General features: G+C 44.8%; 1 protein-coding gene across 6 annotated transcripts in view; it reads right to left on the bottom strand.

Annotated features, from left to right (window-relative positions):
• The window catches only part of LOC120815825 (galactosylgalactosylxylosylprotein 3-beta-glucuronosyltransferase 1), a 55,264-nt gene that overhangs the window by 3,938 nt on the left and 29,306 nt on the right, over positions 1–22,020 (bottom strand). For 2 of the 6 annotated variants that reach the window (XM_040170847.2, XM_040170863.2), the window contains 4 exons: positions 6,834–6,976; positions 5,170–5,241; positions 4,553–5,064; positions 1,171–1,467 (listed from right to left, as the gene is read on the bottom strand). In XM_040170847.2, coding sequence (XP_040026781.1) covers positions 1,171–1,467; positions 4,553–5,064; positions 5,170–5,241; positions 6,834–6,945 — 993 coding nt within the window. In that variant the 5' untranslated portion in view covers positions 6,946–6,976. Of the gene's footprint in view, positions 1–1,170; positions 1,468–4,552; positions 5,065–5,169; positions 5,242–6,833; positions 6,977–9,584; positions 9,717–22,020 lie in introns of all 6 variants that reach the window. The other 4 variants (XM_078108276.1, XM_078108279.1, XM_040170837.2 and 1 more) reach the window with 3 other exon arrangements.

Genomic DNA, 22,020 nt, shown 5'->3' with positions numbered 1-22,020 from the left:
TAGCCGGAGCCCCCCCCCCCGGGCCGACTCTTCCCTTTGCCCAACAAGAAGGTTAGCGGTGTGACCCTCGCAGACCAAAGGTCGTTAGAGGGAACCGTGGAGCGGCTTAGCTGCTGCTGCTGCTGCCCTCAAGCCTGTGTGTGTGTCTGTGTGTGTGTGTGTGTGTGTGCAGAAAGCGTTGTGGACAATGTGCGCAACATAATCAATGATTTCCAACAAGCAACAACTTTTCGGAAGTAAATGCTTGGGTTTCTTGGCCTGTTTACGTTGAAGAGGGGCACGAGGGGGCGGACACACAAAGCAGTTAACTCACAAGTTAATTTTTTTCCCAGATGCAGATGCTTAATCAAGTAAGTATGACGCATCTAACAACATCATATGTGAATAAACACTTGAGGAAATGTGTTGCAGACAGATCGATCTTATTATAGAAACCAGCAGTTTCAAATCTGTCCTGAATCACAAGCACAGTCAGATGCAAGATTGAACACTGCAAGATAATGTTTTATTTCCTCTGAATCTGAATTAGTGGTAAACTTATAACACCAATATGGTTCTACGTGCAGATTCATAAAGAGCTTATTTCAGCTATTTCATCAGTCCACAGCAGGTGGTGGAAGGTGGGCTTTGCCATTTTATACAGCTTTTCACATCTACTCTTTTATTCCAAAGGAAAATATTGCACTATTTACTATTCTGCATTTATTATACTTCTGTACTTGATTAGGATTTTAAAATGAAAAGAAAAATACTATGCCTGTATATCAGTGTTCTGTTAAAGATTGAACTAGTTGTTCCTGACCTGTTTGACCTGTGACCTCCAACAAAAGGTTTCTATTCGTCCTCAGCACCTCCATTAAAGATTTTGTTCTCTAAAATGTTTTTTTAAAAGACTTTACGTTGTTTCTCCTCTGCTGCACAATTACAATCTCACAAAAACCCAGAGTTATCATGCAAAACAACCTGCAAAAAGCAAATTACGTATTTATTCATCATTTTATTATTAACTGCTCAGTCCTTTTACTCAAAATACACAGGCTGGAATTTTTTTTAAATAGACTTGGAATGGAGTACCTTTGCATTGATGTATTTGTACTTTGATTCATCTGTAGGGGACCTCAATACTTTCTAGCATTCTCATTAAACTTTAACCACAGACGGCTCAGTTACCTTAGTGCAATTGGCTGCTTTAGGCTCCAGGTCGTTGAGTGTAACGAGTTCCCGGAGCAAACTGCTCTCCTGGTAGCCCCCCTTCACCCCGCGCAGCTTAAAGTACGCCTGCGGCTTGAAGAGGATGAGCCTCAGGTTGATGGCGAAGCCGGCCATGTCGATGGCGAAGGGCCGATGGGGGTCGAACACCGTCTTCCAGCCGTAGACCTTTCCGGCCGCGTTCACCTTGGGGGACTCGTACCGCAAGCCGCCCACGAAGGCCACGGGCCACACCGAGACTTTGCGGGTGGATCTCATCTGGCGAGAAGGAGAGTCGGGAGAAAGAAATGGTGACGGGAGGGTGTGAAGAATGTGAGAAGAAGCACACATTGAAACGTTATTCGAGCATCAGCCGGGGGTCCTGAGGGCCGCGGCCATTGTTCGCTCCCGAGAGACGGCGAGCGCCACACACAGACGCACGGCGAGATGAAGGCGGATCACAGATATTGTTCAACAGCTGCACCGCCGTCGTATAATTAGACACAACCATCTTTGAAGGAGCCGAGCCATTAGAGCAAGTGGCTGCAGTTCGCTGGTTGGCGGAGGAGATACTTTACGGCGGAGCACTGACATCCCCTTTTTCTTTTTGTCCTTTAATCTTCCAACATCAAAGGATTTTTGCCTTCCCTTCCCCTTTCCCTTTTTTCCCTCAGTTAGCCTTTGCCACTGGAGGAGGCGCCGGGGCTGCAGTCGTAAAATGTACGTTTTTTTTATAGTGAGGGAACGGAAAGCAGCAGAGTCGTTTAATCAAACTCAATGCAGCAGAAATAATGATGCTGGTGCCGCTATGGAGACGATCTATTTCCAAATAAATGGGCAAATGTAAGTACCGTATACAGAATGTGTATATAGTATAAAATAAAGTAGAGTTACTATATGAATATGTGAGCATGCGTACAGAAAATATGTTTATATTTGCAATATAGGCCTGTGTCCACGTAGTTAAAGCGTATATTGTGTGTGTTAAATATGTGCACGGATGACATGCAAATAGCCGTTTGCACAGGATATATATAATCTATCAGCTTGGTGTGTATAATCTCTGATGGGCTGCTGTGTGTGGTCAGTTCAGAGGATCGGAGAACTGTGAACAGCATTACGTGGGATGGGGACTTATAGGAATTTGTGGATTTTAGCTTGGGGGGAGGGGGGAGGCGGGGGGGGCGGGACTTTGCCAGGACGTTCACCCACAATGAGATTGGTGGAAGAGAGATCGCTCACACGTATACGTGTGATTATGCGGCTAAAACCTTCTACACGTGTTGTGTGGCCCGAATACAGCTGAAGACGTGCGACAGCTGAACCCGGTTTGGATCCCAAACACACACCTGCTTCCCTCGCGGACACACGGTTCGGACAACCTAAGTGCAGAATAAATCAAGCTTTCTGTAGGAAATGTGAAGGGGCCCGTTTTCCCGTCTGAAAATGTGCAAACGAGTGTTCCGCCTGCTGCCTCTAGTGGGAATATCAGCCGGAGTAAAATAGCACACATCCCTCTTCTTCTGGCACCCGAGCAAATGAAAACACAACAAATTTCCTCTCGCCCCACTCCGGTGAATATAATGTGTTTGTACAAAGTTTTATAGTCTCATGCCACCCATTTTAAGGCATAGTTATCAGCCGCAAAAATGTGAAGCTAATTCCAGGATATTACAGTTGTGTGTTTGGCTAAAAGTTGATTATTTATTATTTAGGACATATGTACAGGATTTTAATAATTTCATGTGTTCCAATGCTGACTTCTCAGCAACATCTAAATAGGTCTAATTTATTTCATATACAAGTATACAAATGTATTTCCATTGTGAATGAAGAATAACCAGGGGAAAACAATGAGCAACACATGGAGCGGAGCACATCCATCTTCCCACCTTGTCTCCACACAGGACACTTAAACACCTATAATGTGTTTTCGCTGAATATTTGATGTGGTGTTGGCAAGCTATTGTGTAGTGGCAGTCCCCTCCCTGCCTGTCACCTTCTCTTTTTATCACTCTGTCTCTGTCTGTGTCTCTCTCTTTCCCCTCAGGGCCGTCACTCTGACCCATAAATAGGCCCGTTAGAGGTGACGGAGGGCCTCTCCGAGGGAGACTGAGCACTTTGGCTGATTCCCAGAGAAAGGTAATGACAGGCCCCGTCAATACCTGACGCTCCATTGACTCTGGAACCTGTTTGCGCTTCTAACAAGACTTGAGGCCAATAGTCAGAAGACCGAGGCCGTGTCTGCTCAGGTAGTTCAACTGATGTGGAGATGGATGGCCTCAAATGCGCTGATTACGTAACTAAACTTTGCTCCACCAGCTAAAAACCAGCTGCTGTGATTTTTTTTGTTGCATAATATACCACGGATGCGTAGACTACTGAGTTTATGGCTGGGCAGTGATATATTTGTATTTTTCACCTAATATATTTAATCTGCTTTACCCTTTCTTTGTGTCACGGTGTGTTTTATTTTGTAGGTTCTGCCTCTCGTGTCCCTGGATTAACTTCACTTCCTGCCCTGGTGTGTTTTACCGCTGGGATTTTGATTGTCTGTCGTGTCCCTGACTGTTTCCTCCTGCGTCCAATCACCTTCCCGGTGTGTTTAAACCGTGTGTGTCCATTGTGTCCTTCTAGGTTCATTGTCTTTGTCTGTCAAATGTGGCAATTCTAGTTGGTTTTGTTTGCCTTTGCATTTTGCTGTTTTTGTTAGGCAACTTTAAATTAAAAACTAACGTCCTCGTGTCTCCGGTCCTCTGACGTAACGTGACACCTCGAGCCCGATTAAAAGAGCTGTCGGTTTAATTTTGACCTGATCTTTGCACAAAAGGACCATAGCATATTGCTGAGGGTTCACTGATTCTTGGCCTCCCCGATCAATTCCAGCCTCTCACTTTTTTTTTTAGCCGAGTGGCTGCTGAGCCTTCTAGCTTTCTAAAGCCACTGGCGTCTGTGTTTGTGCTGGGAATGAAACAACAAATGAATCTCCCAGACCCCCTGAATTACCCACCGTGTGCTCTGCACTGGGATTGTTTTTCAGAGACTCAAGTGGAGCCGCATTTAGAAGGCCGATTTAGCTTGAGAATTTTCAATAGTGGTGCAGAACAGGAAATGGGTGAACTTTGGAACATGGTTTACAATCCAAAGTTTAGAAATGCTTATGATTGGGTTATGGTAATGACAAAACACCATCATAGCACCTCTCACACACAGATCCCGTGACATATCGAGCATCCTGAAAACCCCGAAATGGTGTCGTAGCGACGCCCCAGAGTGTGAATTCCTGTAAATGTGCCGCGTCTTTTTCTCTCCAAGAGTTTGTAAGGAATGCCTGAAACAAACACGAGTGCACAGCGACTCTGACCTCCTCGAACAACTCCAGGCTGTAGGAGTTGTCGTCGTCTGCAAAGTAGACGATTCCAGCTTGGCTGCTGTTGGCGTTGAAGGTCTCCCTCAGCCATCGCAGGGCCAGATTCCTCTGCATCGTGCCCCTGGGAATCCTGGGGTCCCGAGTGTCACCGCGCAGCTTATAGTTTTTGGGCGTCTCCACATTGAGGTGGGTGTAGTTAAGTCCCGTTTCCCGCAGGAGCCGCGTGACGAGGGGCGTCCTCCTTTGGGCGTCCTCCACCAGGATCCAGTGCAGGTTGGGGACATGGAGGAAGGTGTTTGCCAACCGCGTCAGCTCCGCCTTCTGTACCGGTCGACTGTATGTGGGGGTGATGATGTGGATGGTGGCCAGCACATCGGACCAGGGCGGAGGCCGCGTGTACACATACTCTGTCCTCACCACCTCCACAATGTCCTTATCTGAGGCACAGTACTCCTTGGAGTCTTGTGCCTGACCACCTGCCTCCCTCTTGCCCTCCACGCCGTCATCTGCAGATTTGGGGATAAGAAGACATGTAAGGCATTAGTGTAACCTTGGGCTGCCCTTTGTATATTTTCCTCAGGTGACTTAAACCCGAAAGGGGTAAAGTGTACCTGAGAGACGGTGGTGGCGGACTGCGAGCGTCTCTGGTATGATAAAGATCTCTTTAACTAGATGGTGACAAGCTGCAAAAAGTGAAAGCAGGCACCGTGAGAGGAAAACACAGCTGATGCACGGTGGGCAAGGAAAGGGACCACCGGGGACTCCCTCGTCCTCCTCCTGCCCCTCCATGTCCCTAACTTAGCAACACTGTGCTACTTTCCTGCAACGTACTTATGCATTTATGTTCACATTCATTTCATTATGAATATGTATTGCCCCAGAGATACCTAAACATGACCTAAAATGCTACGAATAACTGTGGTGGGACTGAACACTCTGCTACCAATAAATTACTCTTTATTTATGGGATTTTTTGCTCAAACAAAACCCACACGCTTGCATCGGCAGATGCTTCCCTTTTATGCACGCTGGTTATCGGGAGTCCAGAAACCCAGGTAACGCCATGTGCAAGTAAAACCGTAAAAAAAAACAACGGTTTTCTCTGAACTGCTTTTGCTCACGTTGAATATTAGACACCACACAGGATGAATACTGAATACTTTCGAGGCGAAGGCGGCGCCGCTCTGGCCCCCGTAGTTTTGGTTAAAATGGACAGAATAGGATGATGAGAGCCATTTATGTTTCATTGTGCTGCAGCTAATGAGGAGCTCCGTCAGAGTTCACACCGAGCTCCGGGCGCACTTCCGACATGAGGAGGGCTTTTCTGCGCTCAGCTGATGGCCAGATGTTTGACAAAGGCTGCCAGCGCTTCTTTTACAACGGCACACAAAAGGAGGCCTTTAGCTGGACAGTTAGCACTCGCAAGCCTTTTTTCTATTTAGACTTCTTGTCTTTGCTCTACTTAATTGTCAACACTGTTTTTATTTTTGTTAATTTGTTGGTGAAGAATTGTATTAGTAACACTGTGGAGTGCCAACCAATTAGACCAAAACTAATTATTAAAGAACATTTGAAGCTTTTGTTGACTGCCAGGTGCTTTGGGACAACTGTGCATTCTTGTTATGGTGGTAGTGTGACATTATAAGAGGGAAAAGTGCTCTATCGATTTGCTGTGGCTCTGATGGGTCTGTTTATCTGCAGAATGCTTGACATTTTACACTGTCGGTTTGCGGTCACTGGGGGGTGATTGGTAGGCTCTTGAGTTTGCGCCCTAATGACCCACACTGGTGTGCCAACATGATAGGAAACGTGGTCTGAAGATATTCCGTGGAGCTAATTGAGCAGACATTTTTGCTACTGACCTGAACGATCCAAAGGTACGATATCAAAAATGACTCCTTGTTGGATGAGAGCATGAATGCATCTTTAACTTCCTCATCGTGCACCAAACAATTGTCACTAATGAGGTTCACAACGACTGGATAAGTGTCACTGCGCTGGTGGTTCCTGGAATCGGGGGTTCCAAAGTGAGTAAACTCGAAATCCGATTGCGTGCAGACGAACAAATACGTGATGCAATCACGTGATGGTTCGTCAACCATCACGTGATTGCATGCAACCTCACGCTGAACCCTTATTAACCCCAATGCCTCACTTCATAACAACGACAACAATTGGCGAACGCGAGAATAATGTGCCTGCTGAATGTGCTAACAAGTCTACAATGCGTGCTACGGGGAATATCGTCAGTTCTTTTCGTCTGTGCACTGCTCACCCTTGCGGATGGCGAGGAGCGGAGCTATAGCGCTTTGGTGCCAAACAGTGATGAGCAGCGTCCAGGGTAACACGATCAACACGATGGCAAGAATATCTCTTCTCTTCGGCATCTCCAGGATTGGTTCTCTGGCTCGGCATTACCTGCGGAACAAAGGTGAACCGGTTTTAGACTTCACATGAAATCCATTCAAACAGCCTAGAAAAACAAGAATAAAATGTGACGGTTTGTGTTCACAAACCAGATGATGGAGCAGGTGCATCCTCAAGAAGGTAAAAATCTAAAGTCATAAAATAAAAGCAAATCTCTAAATGCGTCGCAGCCAACAAAAGGAGGGTGAAAACCACCACAGGCGACCGAGGAGCAGCAGCTCGTGCCGACCCGATGAGCTCATTGGTGCCATCACGGAGGACGAGGCGGTGACTTCATGCCCAGTGCTGTAACTGGTCTCAGGCCAAATGGCAGGAAACGATGTCACGGGACATGTTTGCGATGTGTGCCCTTCCCTCTGGTTCCAGACCATTTGTTTCAACTTTGTGTTACTTTGATAAATGCAGTTCCAGCATGGACGACCTTCTCTGGGAACTAATTGAAATATCATCCACAAATGAACCTTGAAATATCCTTAATTATTGACTTGAAGGTCTCTCAAAGTAGCTGAAACCACTTCACATTCAAAAGGTTAAATACATTGTGTTTTTTTAAGGTTTGCTATACGGATTAATATCTACTTGCACTTAATGGTTTAAAGCTACTTTAAAGGTACATGTTTAAATGTATACGATAGCTCAAAGGCAGTCCAAGTTTGTTTGTGCCTCTGATTTGTTGGCATGAATTTGGGCAACTAAACTTACTAGGAACACATACGGCTACAAAAGCAACAACAGATTTGAAATGGCATCGTCGCGTAATCATCTTCATCAAAGATGAATAGTTCTTTGCGCGGCCTGAATGCATGCTGATACACGAGAGGCACGGACTAAGGTCATCGGTTGCCCCATAATTCAAGATGAAATGTGGTGACATTTTAAATGATCGCTGGTGATATAGAAGACTTAATCCAATAATTCGTTCATAGGTGTGACATGAATGTGGTATATACGTTACTAAAAGATGTCATGCTGCACGCAGCCTTAGTTACTGTTGCTACGCCAGTCTGATTCAGACTGAATTCTGATTCCCAAATGAAAACGATTTTCTGCAGCCATCTAATGTAAGCTAATTAAGGTCTCAGGCTGACGTCTCCAGCTGACTCATTTGAAAACGCTGAGCCTGTAAAAGGGGCAAAAGGGCTGCAGCAGTAGTATAAGTAAGAGGACTGTAAAATAATGAGCCAAAACAGCAACTAAGGAAAAAACTGGGCTACACACGATTATGCAATGATTTCAAAAAAGTCGTTTAAATGACAAATGAACACGTCGTGTGTCATTGAGATGTTAGATTGTTAAGCACGCAGCGGCGCGGCATGTTACGACATTCAAGTTGACCTCACGCAAACTTTCATTGAAAATGAAAATCATTACTGTTGCAGTTTGTTTGTTTTGGATTGCATCATTGCGCCTCAGACGTTGCTCTTGTTGTTGTTGGGTCCTACCACCTTGCCCCCATGAAAGCTCAGTCGCATTGAATGTGAGGATGACAGACCTCCTCGTCTCTGCTCCCCCTCATAAGGCTGCTTGGCATTACGCCGAGCGCTAACCGGAAAAATGCAGTTCTCAACTAGCCTGCGCAACGACACAAAGGAGAAAACAGACGTAATGTGAGCGCAGGCGTTTGGCATATCCATTACAGCTCTACAGGTGAGGAAGCGAGTCATTACACTTCCCACAGTGACCCTTTTCCCACTGCTGAGGAAGGCGGCCGTATATCGCTGCAGACCATGACTGTACATGCCAATTGTGTTGATTGAGCTGGGTTTATTTTTCGAGTTATAAAGCCGTATTTTTTTCTAATTTAGCCGGGAGGTTTATAGTGAATTCCTCTGTGGAAATGTTTTGCATGGCTCTGCATTGTGGGATGAAGTACAGTAAGTTATTATGAAAATGACATCGCCACATCAGTGGCATCAGCATTCAGCTACAAGTCAAGATCACTTTGAGGTTTTTAAACCTACTTACACACTCTAGAAAACCAAACAATCTTCTTGGAATCCTCACATGTCTAAAGAGCCGTATCTTCTCAATCAGAAGCAAATACAGTCATTTCTGACACTTCACTGCGCAATCTGAAAGACCCTCGTCTACCCATCACAACACTGGAATTGCTTACGTTCCTTACATTCCTTGACCTTGTGAATATTCCCTTGGTCCTTGGTGTAGGGAAGTTTATCTGTAAGCAGTATGTTGGCTGGAGAACAATAGCTTCCGTTGATTAAAGGACCGTTTCGCGAGGAGGAGGAGGACCTCCTTTTTGATCTAATTAGCCCAGGTGATTTTTAATCCAGAAACAACAGAATATGGATTCATTCTAGAAAAACCAACGAGCTTCACTGCATCCCCTGATTCCCCCAGCGAGGCAAAGGGATGCAATCATTTATTGGACCATGTTTAGCAAATGCGCAATTCTACGACATCATCAGCATTGCTGTTCCCAGACTTGCCAAAGCTCCTCCTGAACCTGAGAAAACTTTGTCAAACTTTAGTGGCTGGTTCAGTGGCAACTGACCCGGAAGTGTGAAATCAGTGGAATTCCCATTGGGTGCAAATCATTAATACATCCACATAAAAAGAGAGAAATCCTTTGGATGCTCACCCACAGTTATAACTGGATCATGTCACCACAGGTGCGTAGTGGCGGCGTCCTCCATGACCCGCCCCCCCCCACCCACTCTCAGCCCACCATTTCCTCTTCTTCCGCCGCTGCCGGGCTACAGCGAGTCGGGACCTGTGAGAGACACGCAGAGGATTTTCAATGGTGACAGATTGCTTGCCTCTTTGCCCCCCCCCCCCCCCCCCCACCGCATCCCCATCGCTCCCACCACCTTCTCTCGCTCACACCAGCATAAGACATTCGGCCGGGTTCAACCGCAGCCGTTTGGACGGGCTGTGAACAGTCGAGGCCTCGCTGCAGAGATTGGCTCTACACGCCTTTTGAGAGCGGCGAGGACGTCTTTTCATTATTTGACATCAAAGGGGCTCGGGGCTGGAAACGCAGCTGAGGAAAAGTGTGTCGGCATTGGGTAATGAACTCTAATTTGGATGCACATCATTCAGATTCGCAGCAGGATTCCCCTCCTCCAGCGGCATACCACTGCTGCGCTGCACAATGATGCATTTTTTTGCTCATGTGTAAAACGGTTAATACCGTACATTTACTGATAATTTCACCTCATTGACTCCAATCTAAACCCGAACAGACACACGCAGTTGGTATCTTTTCTATTTTCAGGCCTAATGTGGAAAATGGAAGAGGGTTAGTCACAACTCCATTGCTTGCCAACAGTCCAGGGTGGGGGATGTTACAAAAATAAACCGGCGTCATGTCTTATTCAAACACATCTGAGGGAAGGCTGCTGCTCATGATGGGGGCTTATGCCTCGCTCAGCCGCTGATGTCTGCACGCTGCATCGCCTGCAACGCTGGATGGCGGAGGCCTGTATTTTTTAGGGGCTTTGTAATGGAGAAGCATATATACTGCAAATAGAAGGTTTTGGGGGAATAAGCAGCAGAACTCCCAGAATCCCTTTATAGAGCCACGCCGCGGATTGCCTGTGGGATTCGGTGATGCAATTGGGCCGCTGTGTGCTTGATGGGCACTAAATTAAAAAAACAAACCTATTTTCCAATTGGCTTCACACGTTGTCCGATTTCTCGAACTGAGCCATCGTGCTTCTGGGAGGGAGAGAGGAATGAAAGCCGAATAAGAGAAAGAAAAAGTCCCTTCGCTTTTCATGGACAAGCGATCACCGCGGTGCCAAGACAAATAGCAAAACAACGGTGGTAGAAAGGCTTTGCCGCTGGTGTCACGCATGTAAAACTGCAGCGGCAGTGTTGTGGCCCTGACTTCTGTACAACAAGCACCTTCTCCATATGCATTGTGATGGAGCTAAACAGAGGGAAACTCAACAAGAACCTGCCAAACTCTAAGATCCTCCAACAGGCCTCTGCAGCATTTAAACATTTAAAAAATAAACTCTTTGGAAAAACCAACAAGCGTTGGCAGCCGGAGGGAGCAGAAAGGCGCGTCGCTGTTATGCGCATTAAAGAGTATTAGAGAGTTTTAAAGGCTTGTTTGGGATGTGGTAAATGCTTCCATTAAGGGTCTTTATTTCTTCACAGGCTTTTTCACATTTGAGTTTTTTTGGGGTTCTTTAACTGAATTGATACAAGGTGCAATACTTTTGTATGTTTATTCTATAGAATAAAATCTATGACATCGCATCAGCCAATAATAGCCTATAATTTATCTAGATCTACATATATATATATATATATATATTCATATCTGCTAAACGTTGTGAGCATGTTAGCTTGCCAACGTTATTCAGTAGCCAAACGGAGCTGCTCGCGTTTCAGTAGAAGTGGTAAATCGCAGATAAACACACATATTAAAAAAAAAAAACCCAATACAGCGACTTGCATTTCTCACGGTTTTATGTGCTGATCAATTTGGGTGTAATGCGCAGCTAATGGCAGACAGTGGAGCCCTACAGCCTTTCACATCAGCACAAGTTAACCAGCTGTGAAGGGAACACCTGCCGCTGATTAATAAAGAATCACTGCAGCGATGTCGCGTGTGTGAACATAGTTGTTCTGATTGTTGAACTAACATCATTACCCCCAAAAGGTGAAGCGGGAGGGGTGAAACAAAATGCCTCTCTACTTGGTTCGAGCGTAACAGATGAAGAGGGGCCGTGTGTGAGATGTTACCTTACAAAGCATTTATGGTTTCATTTCCACCAAAACGTCTATATTCATTCACTGTTTGGCTTTCCAGCTATTTCTTTGTGCTTTCAACCAGCTGTCATGGTCTTCCTCAGTGGAAGGATTTTCACTATTGTCACAGATTCTGCTCAGTTGGAGCCAGCGTGTGGAGTTTGTTTGACACGAAAACCCCTAAAATTAAATTAACACTGATTATAATAATGGGAAAAAATATATTTAGTTAACTATTCAACATAAAAGGTTAAAATCTGTTGCAAAGCATAATTGTTTGGGCTACACAATTACTTTAATAGGCCCTGAACTAATTCCTCATTTATGCCGTGACACTGACAAGTGTATTAGAGACATCGACACTGACAGGCTCACAAATCCTCCCTCTCCTTTGCATTTGTGAATTTGAGTCAAAGAGGAATGGAGATGGTCCGTTTCTAAGTTTGTTATGTAGTCTCGCTTTGACTTCCGAGCTCCCTCGGACCATCTCCTGTTTCCAGAGGAGCCGATAATAACTTTGCTCGCTCGCTTTGTGGCATCATTTCGATGTATATTCTTCATGTAATCCTCCGCTTTCGTTCGTGAATTCATTGGTCTACAGGACACTTTTCGGGGGTTATCTGAGGGACGTTGGAAGATGTTTCACTGGAGTGGATCGTTATTGATGTTACTGTTAAAGCCCCCCAAGAAGCTTCGCCTCGAGGTGTCATTAAAAGTGAATTTCAAATCTCTGGCCATTGACTGGGCGATAATTGCAGTTGAAGTGCAGCAAGCCAGCAGGCGGTCGAAGGCTTTCTCGGACGTGAAGCTGCTCTCATAATCCTGGTTTGGGATTTCAAGGGTCAGTATCATATTAACATTATCACAAAGTTGAATAGATATACAGGCCTTTGGCTTTGTCTCTCTGTTATACTTTGAACCGACAGCTAGTAAGGTTACGCAAAATGTATGAAGAATTCATGCATTCTGCATCCTGCACATTCAAAAGAGGATTAAACTGAATTTTCTTTTGTGTACAAATGTTATGGCAAATCTTTTTGGGTTGCTTCCTGTTCCTTCCTACTCCGCGTGTGTGTGGTTGGATGCATGCATGCGTAAAATCCATGTAACAAAAAGGATATATCAACTACAGTCCATTTTACATGAGCGTATTCATACAATATATTAAATTATTCAGTTGAATTAATCTGCTCAATGTATTAGAATCCACTTCCACTCAGACAAAGAAACGGCAAAACATAATGGATGAAAAAAAAACAATTAGAGGCCGGGTCGTTGGTGTAGTCGAAAACGATCTTGTGTTGATGACTGCTTTGAAAAGAAAGTGTTTTTCTCACAAACCAATTAAAGTCATTTGTAGGCCGAGGGAGAAACGATGTACAATGTTATCCAGTTGGGAATTATTCCGCTTTTTCCTCGGATTAAATCCATCCAGGATCTTGCTGTGAGAAAACAACAACAAAAGCTCGTCTCGGATGGAAACATTTCCTCTCAGCCGTGCTCGTGCCTGCTATGCTAGCATTCACGTCCCGGGTCGGGGCTCCGCGCAGGGTCGCCTCAACGCTGGTCCCGTGCTACTTGTCACATCCCTCCCACCCGCAACTGCCGCCGAATGAGCCTCATCAACATTCGATCCGCTCTCTCTCTCCTCTCCGCAACGACCGCCTGCTTTGAGTAAAGCTAAAAATAGCAAAGCCGAGAGAGGCGGCTCCGCTGGGAATTCTGCGGTTGGCAGTTATTGGGAAAAGCAGCTATGTTGTTTATGATCATGCCACATTTTCGAGTTCACCTTAAATCATGCCAGCTGCTGGTAAATGGTTATGCGGCAATTGGGGATCAAGGAATTAATGCAAACCTTTACAAAACTTCCAGATTATCACCATCTCCAGCTCACTCGCCGTGAACTCTGATTGATAAAAGAAAGATTTGCCGGAGAATGCATACTTGATTGGGATGACGAGGGTGGCTGTTTCATCTTCAACTTGAATAAGTCATTAGCTGTGCGCGTCGGTCCTGATTGGTGGCTCCGGCCCGTCCCCGGATCAGGCCGCCTCAGCGAGGACGGGAGATTCAAGAGCACCGACCCGTCGGGCCGGTTCCTGTCTGCTGATAACCACGGGGGATTGCCCGGCGCAGCCCGCCCTTAACTTATTCTGACTAATTTATAGTCCCGGCTCTCCCAGGGCTCGTTTCCAATGCTGGACCTGGCAGCACAATGCAGCCTCTCACAGCTGACCGAGCAGCCTGAAGGATCCTCGCCAGGAATTGCAGATCTGGACCGGCCACGCCGGGTCAGCACAGCTCGGCTCTGATCCGATCGGAGTGGTGAGACATGTCATCTTGGGCGGGAGGGGCGGGCGGGAGACCGGAGAGATGCCCTGTATCTCCTTCTTTTCTCACGGTGAGAATCCAGAGCCTGATTATCAGTGGGTCAAAGTTATACGGAGATTTGACTTGTTAAAGATTAACCTCATTGAATCGCGGAGCGATCACACGTTTCCTGTTTTGTTTTGCGCTTTGTGCTGAAGAGTTATGAGTAGTGCACTGCTGCATATGAAGGGACAACATGCAGCCAAGTTTAACCTGGCTCAGAGACAGGAAAAAAAAAAGAGTAAATCTGTTTCATTTGTATTAAGAAAAACTACATAAAAGCCCCACGAGTTAAATGCCTGACTGTCGGGGGGCGGTTACATCCTTACGTTTGCTTTTTGCCTGGCAATTAGTCACTATAAACACCCGCTGCATTGAGAATCTGCAGGAAACGGGACAATCGGAATGGAAAGAGTTCCGGTTTCCGTTTGTAATCAGCGCGGTATTGAGCGAGGCGATTGAGGCTTTGGTTGAATGGAGGATTAACAGTCCGTGCGCAGAGCCAAAGAGACGTAACGCATTGTTTCAGATGCAGAGCCGCAAACCAGCTGTCGTCTGACCAGAATTTAGATCTTTTGGGGTTTGAAATGAGCTCGTAAACTAGCTGGATGTGAAAGAATCCGGTCGAAAAGAGTCCCCTCTCAAACTCTATTACCCATCACGCATCTCAAGTTGCGAATTAAAGGGCAAACAACAGGCAGCGGGCGGATATCAGCTGGCCGCGTGACATCCACGGAGGAAAAAAGCCCTCGAAAATATTCATGGTTTATATAATACCTCATCCCTCGCCTCAGATGTTTGGTAATACTGTTACTACAATGTCATTTTATTATTTTAGTGCCATCAATAACCGCTTTAATCACGACGCGGAAATTTGTTGGCAGTGACCCCAAATCAATGAATCAAAACCTTTGAAGTCTCCAGGAATGATTATTGAATGAACAGTTCCCGACAACGAAAAGGAAAGCACAGCGTTTATCTCATTAAAATTGGTCTCGTTGTACGGGGCATTGATTTTTACCACATGTGACACGTCTCGCACTGTGAACAGGCTTATTATGCCTCGGCAAAAGGTCAAAGGTCGGCAGAGATAGCGCCCAGATTCATTAGCTAATTAAAGGCCACTTCCTGAGTGGGAGTTTAGGCGTTCGACTCTCTGCAAGTTCTCGCTCTCAAGCTTCAAAGCGCTGGAGCTCCGGGTTCCCTAATGAGACTCAGACCTCGGGTTTCTCCGAGGAGAAATTCCACAGCGTCAAAGTCCCCCAATTATATGCCCTTGTGGAGGGAAAATATATATAATTATGAATCTGATCATTGCTAATTAAACCTAAGGGATTTAATCCAAAGCAATGACAGTGTAGCCAAGAGTTTTGTTTGCGAGAGAAAATAATTGTTGTAAATAGAGAGGAAGAAGAAACACGGACGCTTTCCTTAAGGAGGGTCTTCGTTGTTTGTTTGGAAAAATAGATCAGAATCCTCGAGCCTCCGAAATATATATTTTTTTGCATAATCAAACCAACAGAAGTTGATGACAGTGTTGCAGAGGAGCTCTCGTGAACGACGCGGGGACGCGGTGTGTAGCGATGCATCATGGGAGGAGAACCTTCCCCCCGGGATAAGTAGAGGTTTTAAGGAACTGATCCAGAGGCCGATGAACTCGCCACCTTATAATTACGGCCTCATCACAGCTGCCAGTTTGTTCATGTCCATCTCTGGTGTTTTCTTAATTACATAATTAGTCGGGGTGTCGGTGTATGTGATTTCCCTCTGTGACGCGCTGTCATTAGCTCTGAACCTGCCGGTAAAACGCATCCCCTAGGAGGAGGCTAATTCCTGATGCAGACTCATTTAATAGCTTTGGCAATTAGTGGATGCAACATTATCATTACTGGTCCCATGCTTACTACATGCGAGAGTCATTCACTCACATTTTATTCAGTGCCTTTTATCAACATTATGATATTACAGAAGCTCAATACCTTGTGTCAGAGTGATGATACTGCAAACCAATGGCATCACCTCTTATTTTTAATGCATTTTAAAATGAGCCTTGACTTAAAAATCCTACATCAAAAATTGTTAAGCATGTATGCACCACTTTCATGAAAATGGCATTCCTTGAATACTCCTTTAAAATCCGTGACATTTAAAGCTCTGTGGTGAAATGTCAAAGAAGTGATGATGTAGGATGCAGGCCTAACGAAGGAGCATGTCAGCCCGGATCCGGTTCAATGTAAAAACAAGGCACCGTTAACATTTCAACCCGAGCCTCGATAATTCCCTCTTTGCTGACCTTTCAAACCGTTACTTATGAGTTGCTATTATTATTTGTCCTCTGCTGGTATGCGGCTACGAACAGTCACGTCTAAATGGCGCCCCGGGGGCAGGGAAAGACGACACCGAACACAGAACAGTGTTGACACAGCGGCTGTGCGTCTGCTGACGCAACATTTCGGAGGTGTCACTGACTCAACGGAGCGAGGACTTTGCTGTGACAAAAGAGCGCGGCGGTGAGTGGCGGCGACGCCGTCACCGCGACCACCGGCGATTTTCAGCTTGCCGCTGTGCAAGTAACTGAGTCATAGTGGTTATAATGACGAGGGACAGGATTTAAAGTGCACCAAAAGCTAAATCCAAATGACGTCAAACACCTGTATTAGCAAAGCCAAGGCAGACGTATTATTATCTAGTCGGGATCTTCTGTCATGCAGCACTGCTCTCCGCCAACTGCACCGAGGCACTTGAGCTAAATGCTAAACGGGCAGAATGCAAACACGCGCACAGTCACAATGCTGAGATGGATTTGACATTTGGGGGAATACGATGACCTGCTTTCAAGGCGATTCATTGATATCATTCAAATTTTGTACAATATAATGTTGAGGAACAGTTTCTTCCAACAAGGCCTCTCGCTTATGAACAGTTAACCAGTCGAATGCACATGTCCTTTTATATATACAGTATGTATTGTAGTTGTTTGTTTGTGATGTCCTTTTTTGTATTATTCTTGTCTTGTCTCACAACGTTCCCAGACACACTGCAGAGATTAGAGAAATCCGTTGTGTTTCGTCAAGACAATTGCACTGGAAAAAGCAACTTGTGTCTATCAGAGAGCTTCAGAGGTTCTTGTAGGCGGTTGTATTTGGTTTTGACTTTTCATATTTTTACATGTTTTGGCCCAATGTTTTTTTTACTTTTTTTACTAAATATTTGTCGACCTTTTTTGACCTATTTTGACTTTTTTGACTTTCTTTCCAAACTTCAAAAAAAATGTGGTCCAAAAAAAAATGTGCTAAATATTTTTTGACCAAATGTTATTTGAATTTTTTTTTGGGACATTTTTCGACACAACATATTTGGACTTTTCTTTTCAAAGTATTTTTTGACTTTTACTTTCTTTCTTCTAGGATAATGATGGTTATATTTAACCGTTTTTTATTGATTAACATTTAACATTTTTGAACATTTAACAAACAAATGTTTGAGTGGTACCAATCTTTTCATCTTAATCTTTGCCAGAAAGCACATTATAGTATTTCAAAAACTTGTCAAACCATTTAAATTGATTAAAATAGCAAGAAGGATCCTTTTCTCAGCCGTATGTCCAATTATTTTATTAATATACGACTACAAAAGCCATTCTAATGATCCTGTTGAGTCAACAAACACACCGACACAGTCACACACCATAAATTTCCTCCCTCCTAATGGTGATCAATCGCCTGTGGGCTGAGGGAAACCCTGCTGTATCTGTCACCGGGCTGAACCATAGGACCCTTATGAGGGACTAGAGACTAGCTGAGTTAGGTGGAACCCATCATCTATAATTAACCCTCTTGGGGCTGAAACATTATGTGGAAGTGGCTCCAATTAGGCCATCCAGCCGTGAAGTCCAGGGAGGGTTGGACATATGACAAAGTTAAAGGGAGGTTGTGGACGGGACTGAGCAACTATCAGATGCTATAAGAGCTGTATTCCATCACTCTCTCTGCCTTCTTGTGGCGCTTAAAGCTCAGCTACTCGTGTTAATAATTTAAAAAAGCGTAATTAAACTAATCTGTTTTTTTACAGTGGCTTTCATTGCTGGACGCCAGATGCGTGCATATTATGTCTGAATAAATGTCGATCTGCCTGCAGCTCATTATTAGAATATTTCAGCCTGACGTAACGACTTAAACATCTATCACTTCAAGTGCATTGAAATGCAGATCTTAAGTAGATTTCTTGGACGGTATCTACCCAAACTGGTGTGTTTTTATGACCCCTCGGAGGTGACACGTCATTATGAGTTGGATGAATGCATCTCTGAGTGACCCCTCTGGTTCTTTGCCCTTTAAGACCACAAATATTTTCAGTTGGATGGATGGAGTAGAGGCATTAAGCAACGGAAAAGGTCATTGGCTGAGCACAACTATTCATCTAGCTGTAATAATGTCAAATATATGTCAAATTTTTACTCGGATTGATGTGCCTCCTCAAAGGCCTGACTGTGTTTGACGGCATATATTGTCAATATAAATTTTATAATTTTATAAGTAATCATTAGTTTAATTGTTTTAGTCATTATCACCCAATATATATTTTAATATACTGTGTTTTTTTACTGATGTTTCAGTGTTTTTATGTTTCCTTTTCCAGCCGCTATTGGTCATGAACAAAGTTCTCTAGAAGCAACGTGTATTATACATCTCAAGTGTGATAGGAGCAGGATCGCCATCATGACAAAAAGCTTTTCATCCAAAAAGCATCATGCCCTTTATTAATTAACCGAGCTGTTTCATTTCAGCTGCTTTGAGGGCAGCTGGATTCTCCCAATGTCGAAAAAAATACGTAGAGGTCGAATGTGTGTCCTTAACAACGCTGCAAACAACAAGGTTAGATTTCACTTGTAAAGAAGAGAAAAGTGCGACACTGAAAGCTTTTGTTTTCGCTCCTCTCAGGACTGGCCTCAGAGAGAGTTTGATTGACAGGATGGTTTATCCAATCCCCGGCCAAGTATATTATGAAAAGCCCGCCCTGTTCTCAGCAGCTACTCACACACCAACACACCCGGCTGGTCAGGTTAGCCGTCAGAGATGCCAGTGGGCGGGAAAATGAGCCGTCCTCTCTCTAATGCTGATGAATTATGTAAATAACTTGATGAAGTAGCTTCATGACCCCCCCCCCCACTCCCCTCCGCATATTGCCTCTGTTCTATTTGTGTGTATGTGGTTGTCTGTATCTTAACCACTCAGATGTGTCTGTTTGTTGTGTCACGGTTGGCAAGCTCCTAACATTCAAATGACGATGTTCATTATCCCGCCCTCGGCTGATTGTGGTCCACGATAAGATCAAACCGCCAAATCGTCTTCACACATTCTTTTGTTTCTTTGTGCGTCGACACACAATCTGCCACATGTTCTTCTGACAGACCTGGATAATAACGATGTTTTCAGGATCGGGCTTCGGGGGGAGAAAACAATCTGAATTATAGTGATTGGTACAAGCGGGATGGGCGCAACCATAACTGAACAAAACAAGGTGTAGCTGATTGGCCCACAGGCATTAGACAGGGGAATTACATGTTGCCTGGGGCAGAAATCATGCAACCATCTCACTGTGATTTAGCATCATACAGTAATTGTTGTCTGCTGGAGCTCAGACAATGTTCTTGTCGAGTCAATAATCTTTTTTTTTAATGGAAAAGTTGGTTCCCCGAAGTGAAATGTCTAAAATCATCCCTCGCACAAAAGCTGTCGAGGTCCTAAGTGGAACAACTCTGTCGTGCATTCTGGGTAAATCAAGACTGACTTTCAAGATAAACGCCGTGGCTGCCTGAGCAAGCCGGTCACACCTCTGCAGCAGCTCCCCGAAGAACAGGATGGATGTGGATTCAAAAGGACATTTCACCGAGGACTCATTTCCAACAATAAAACCAAACACAGCTGAGATATTCCATGGCTCCTGAACGCAGCAAAGCTCGGCACGCCGCGACCTGCCAGTCGTGGCAGACGAAACCTGACGAGGTGCTCGCTGCCCTTTACAAGTTACTTCTCTAGAAAAACGCTAACCCTTCTCCTCCACAGTGCCACTGCCCCTTTAACAGCTCACGACCAGGCGTTTCCAGCTGCAATTACCCTGATTGGTCCAACTTCCACCACCAGGCTCAGTGTTTTAAATGTGACCGAACGAGACTTAAATAAAGCTCTGATCACATGGAGTAAAAACACAGCGGTCGTATGCTGAGCTGCACAATGAAATCATGAGAAGGCCTGGCAGGGCTCCGACGTGGCTGGATACCCGCAGGGCTTCCCAACGGACTCCGGGGCTGTTGTGCTTTAGTTGAGGCCGTTGTCCTGTTTACTGCTGCTAGTTGCGTGTCTAAAGGACACACACACACACACACACACACACACACACACACACACACACACACCCTGATGTGTTCTGATGGGCTTCAGGGTGATTTAACATCTTTAAAAGCCTTCGGCGATCTGCCGGTTTGTTTGTGCGTGCGAGCGAATGCGTTCGTATCTGTGTTTTTTTGTTGTTGTTGCTGTGAGCACACATGCACAACACACGCGTGTGTTTCACCAGACGACAACTCCAACGGCAACTTTCACAATTCCCCAAGACCTCGCTGAGTCTCAGAGCCGTCCCATTTATCTAATCTTGCAACCCCCCCCCCATGTGCAGGTACAACTCGCAGCCAGCTGGCTCGTGGACAAATCCCAAAATGTCTGTGAGGCTGAACCACTTATTTGGGTCGGTTCGGGTGAAATGGAGTTGCTCAAATGTTGAACTTTTAATGATCTACTGTGCTGATTTTTAGCCTTTTGTGTGTTTTAAAAATACTTGTTTTCCCCGAGAATCTGTTGGCAAGCCTTCTGTATCTGGTGTATTTGTTACAGTATCTGTGATGCACAACTCCCTCTGAGCGTGCTTTACACTCCCAAACCAGATCGCCGTGAGCTGAATAATTCAATGTTGAAGAAGGAAACGTTAAAGAGACATTTCTCACGATAACAATGAAATTGCAAACAGTTGCATCACGGCACAACACTGTTTTACTAACCGTACAATGCAACAATATCGATGTCTGCAGAATGTGTGTCCATGCAGGAGTGCTTCAGAGCCGCTGTTCCCCCTCAGAACTTTCAGCAGTTCCTCCAACAACATTTTTCAACACATTATGTTTTGAAGAACGCCAAATAAGTGTTTTTAGAAATTTAGAAATGAGTAATTAGCAGATGGTTGAATCCCATATTGAAACGTTTGCCAGGGTTTAAAAAAAACAACCTTCACAAAGGCCTTGCGGAATACACGATGAACTCAAAAGCATAAAAACTTGTTCACTACGCGTTTTCCATGGCAGCTGCTTTTTTTTAGGTCAGCCTTTCGTATGCTCGCTTGGCTTGTGAGAATTAATGCTACGAAAAAAACTGCCAAAGGTAGAAATCGCGGCGTAGGTGGAGAAAGTGAACGTTAATGCATTTAAGCACTTACTAAAACCACCAAAATGTGTGCAAGCAATCACATACGGTGATTCCGCGTCATGCTTGGATCGTCATTAATCTCAGAATAATTCAGCATTTACACCTAATGATATGAAATTGAAACGTTTCCTGCAGGACTTCTGCATTGCGGGTTTGTGTCATAAGAGAAGAGATGATGCAACAAAGGGCAGAGGAAAGTGCTCACAGTAGATTTTGGGGGAGCGACAGTAATGAGCCGTGTCTTTCTTAGTATTAAGAGTGACAAGCTTACCCTGTCAGCCGAAATCTAAGCAGGAAGTTACAATACGACGGATGCTTTTTAAAAAAAAAATGTATTGGTACGGCGCATTCTCACTTCATAATTTATTTTTCCAATTTCTGGTTGGACAAAAGGCCCGTGTCCCTGGCGTGTTTATCATCCAGGGTTAAGCGAGAGACAGAGGCCGCTGCTACCGAGCGAAATGTACT

Source organism: Gasterosteus aculeatus, chromosome 1 (genome assembly GCF_964276395.1).
Source record: "Gasterosteus aculeatus chromosome 1, fGasAcu3.hap1.1, whole genome shotgun sequence".
Classification (NCBI taxonomy): domain Eukaryota; kingdom Metazoa; phylum Chordata; class Actinopteri; order Perciformes; family Gasterosteidae; genus Gasterosteus; species Gasterosteus aculeatus.
The sequence above is the reverse complement of the archived record's forward strand: the minus strand, read 5'-3'. Positions and strand labels throughout refer to the sequence as shown.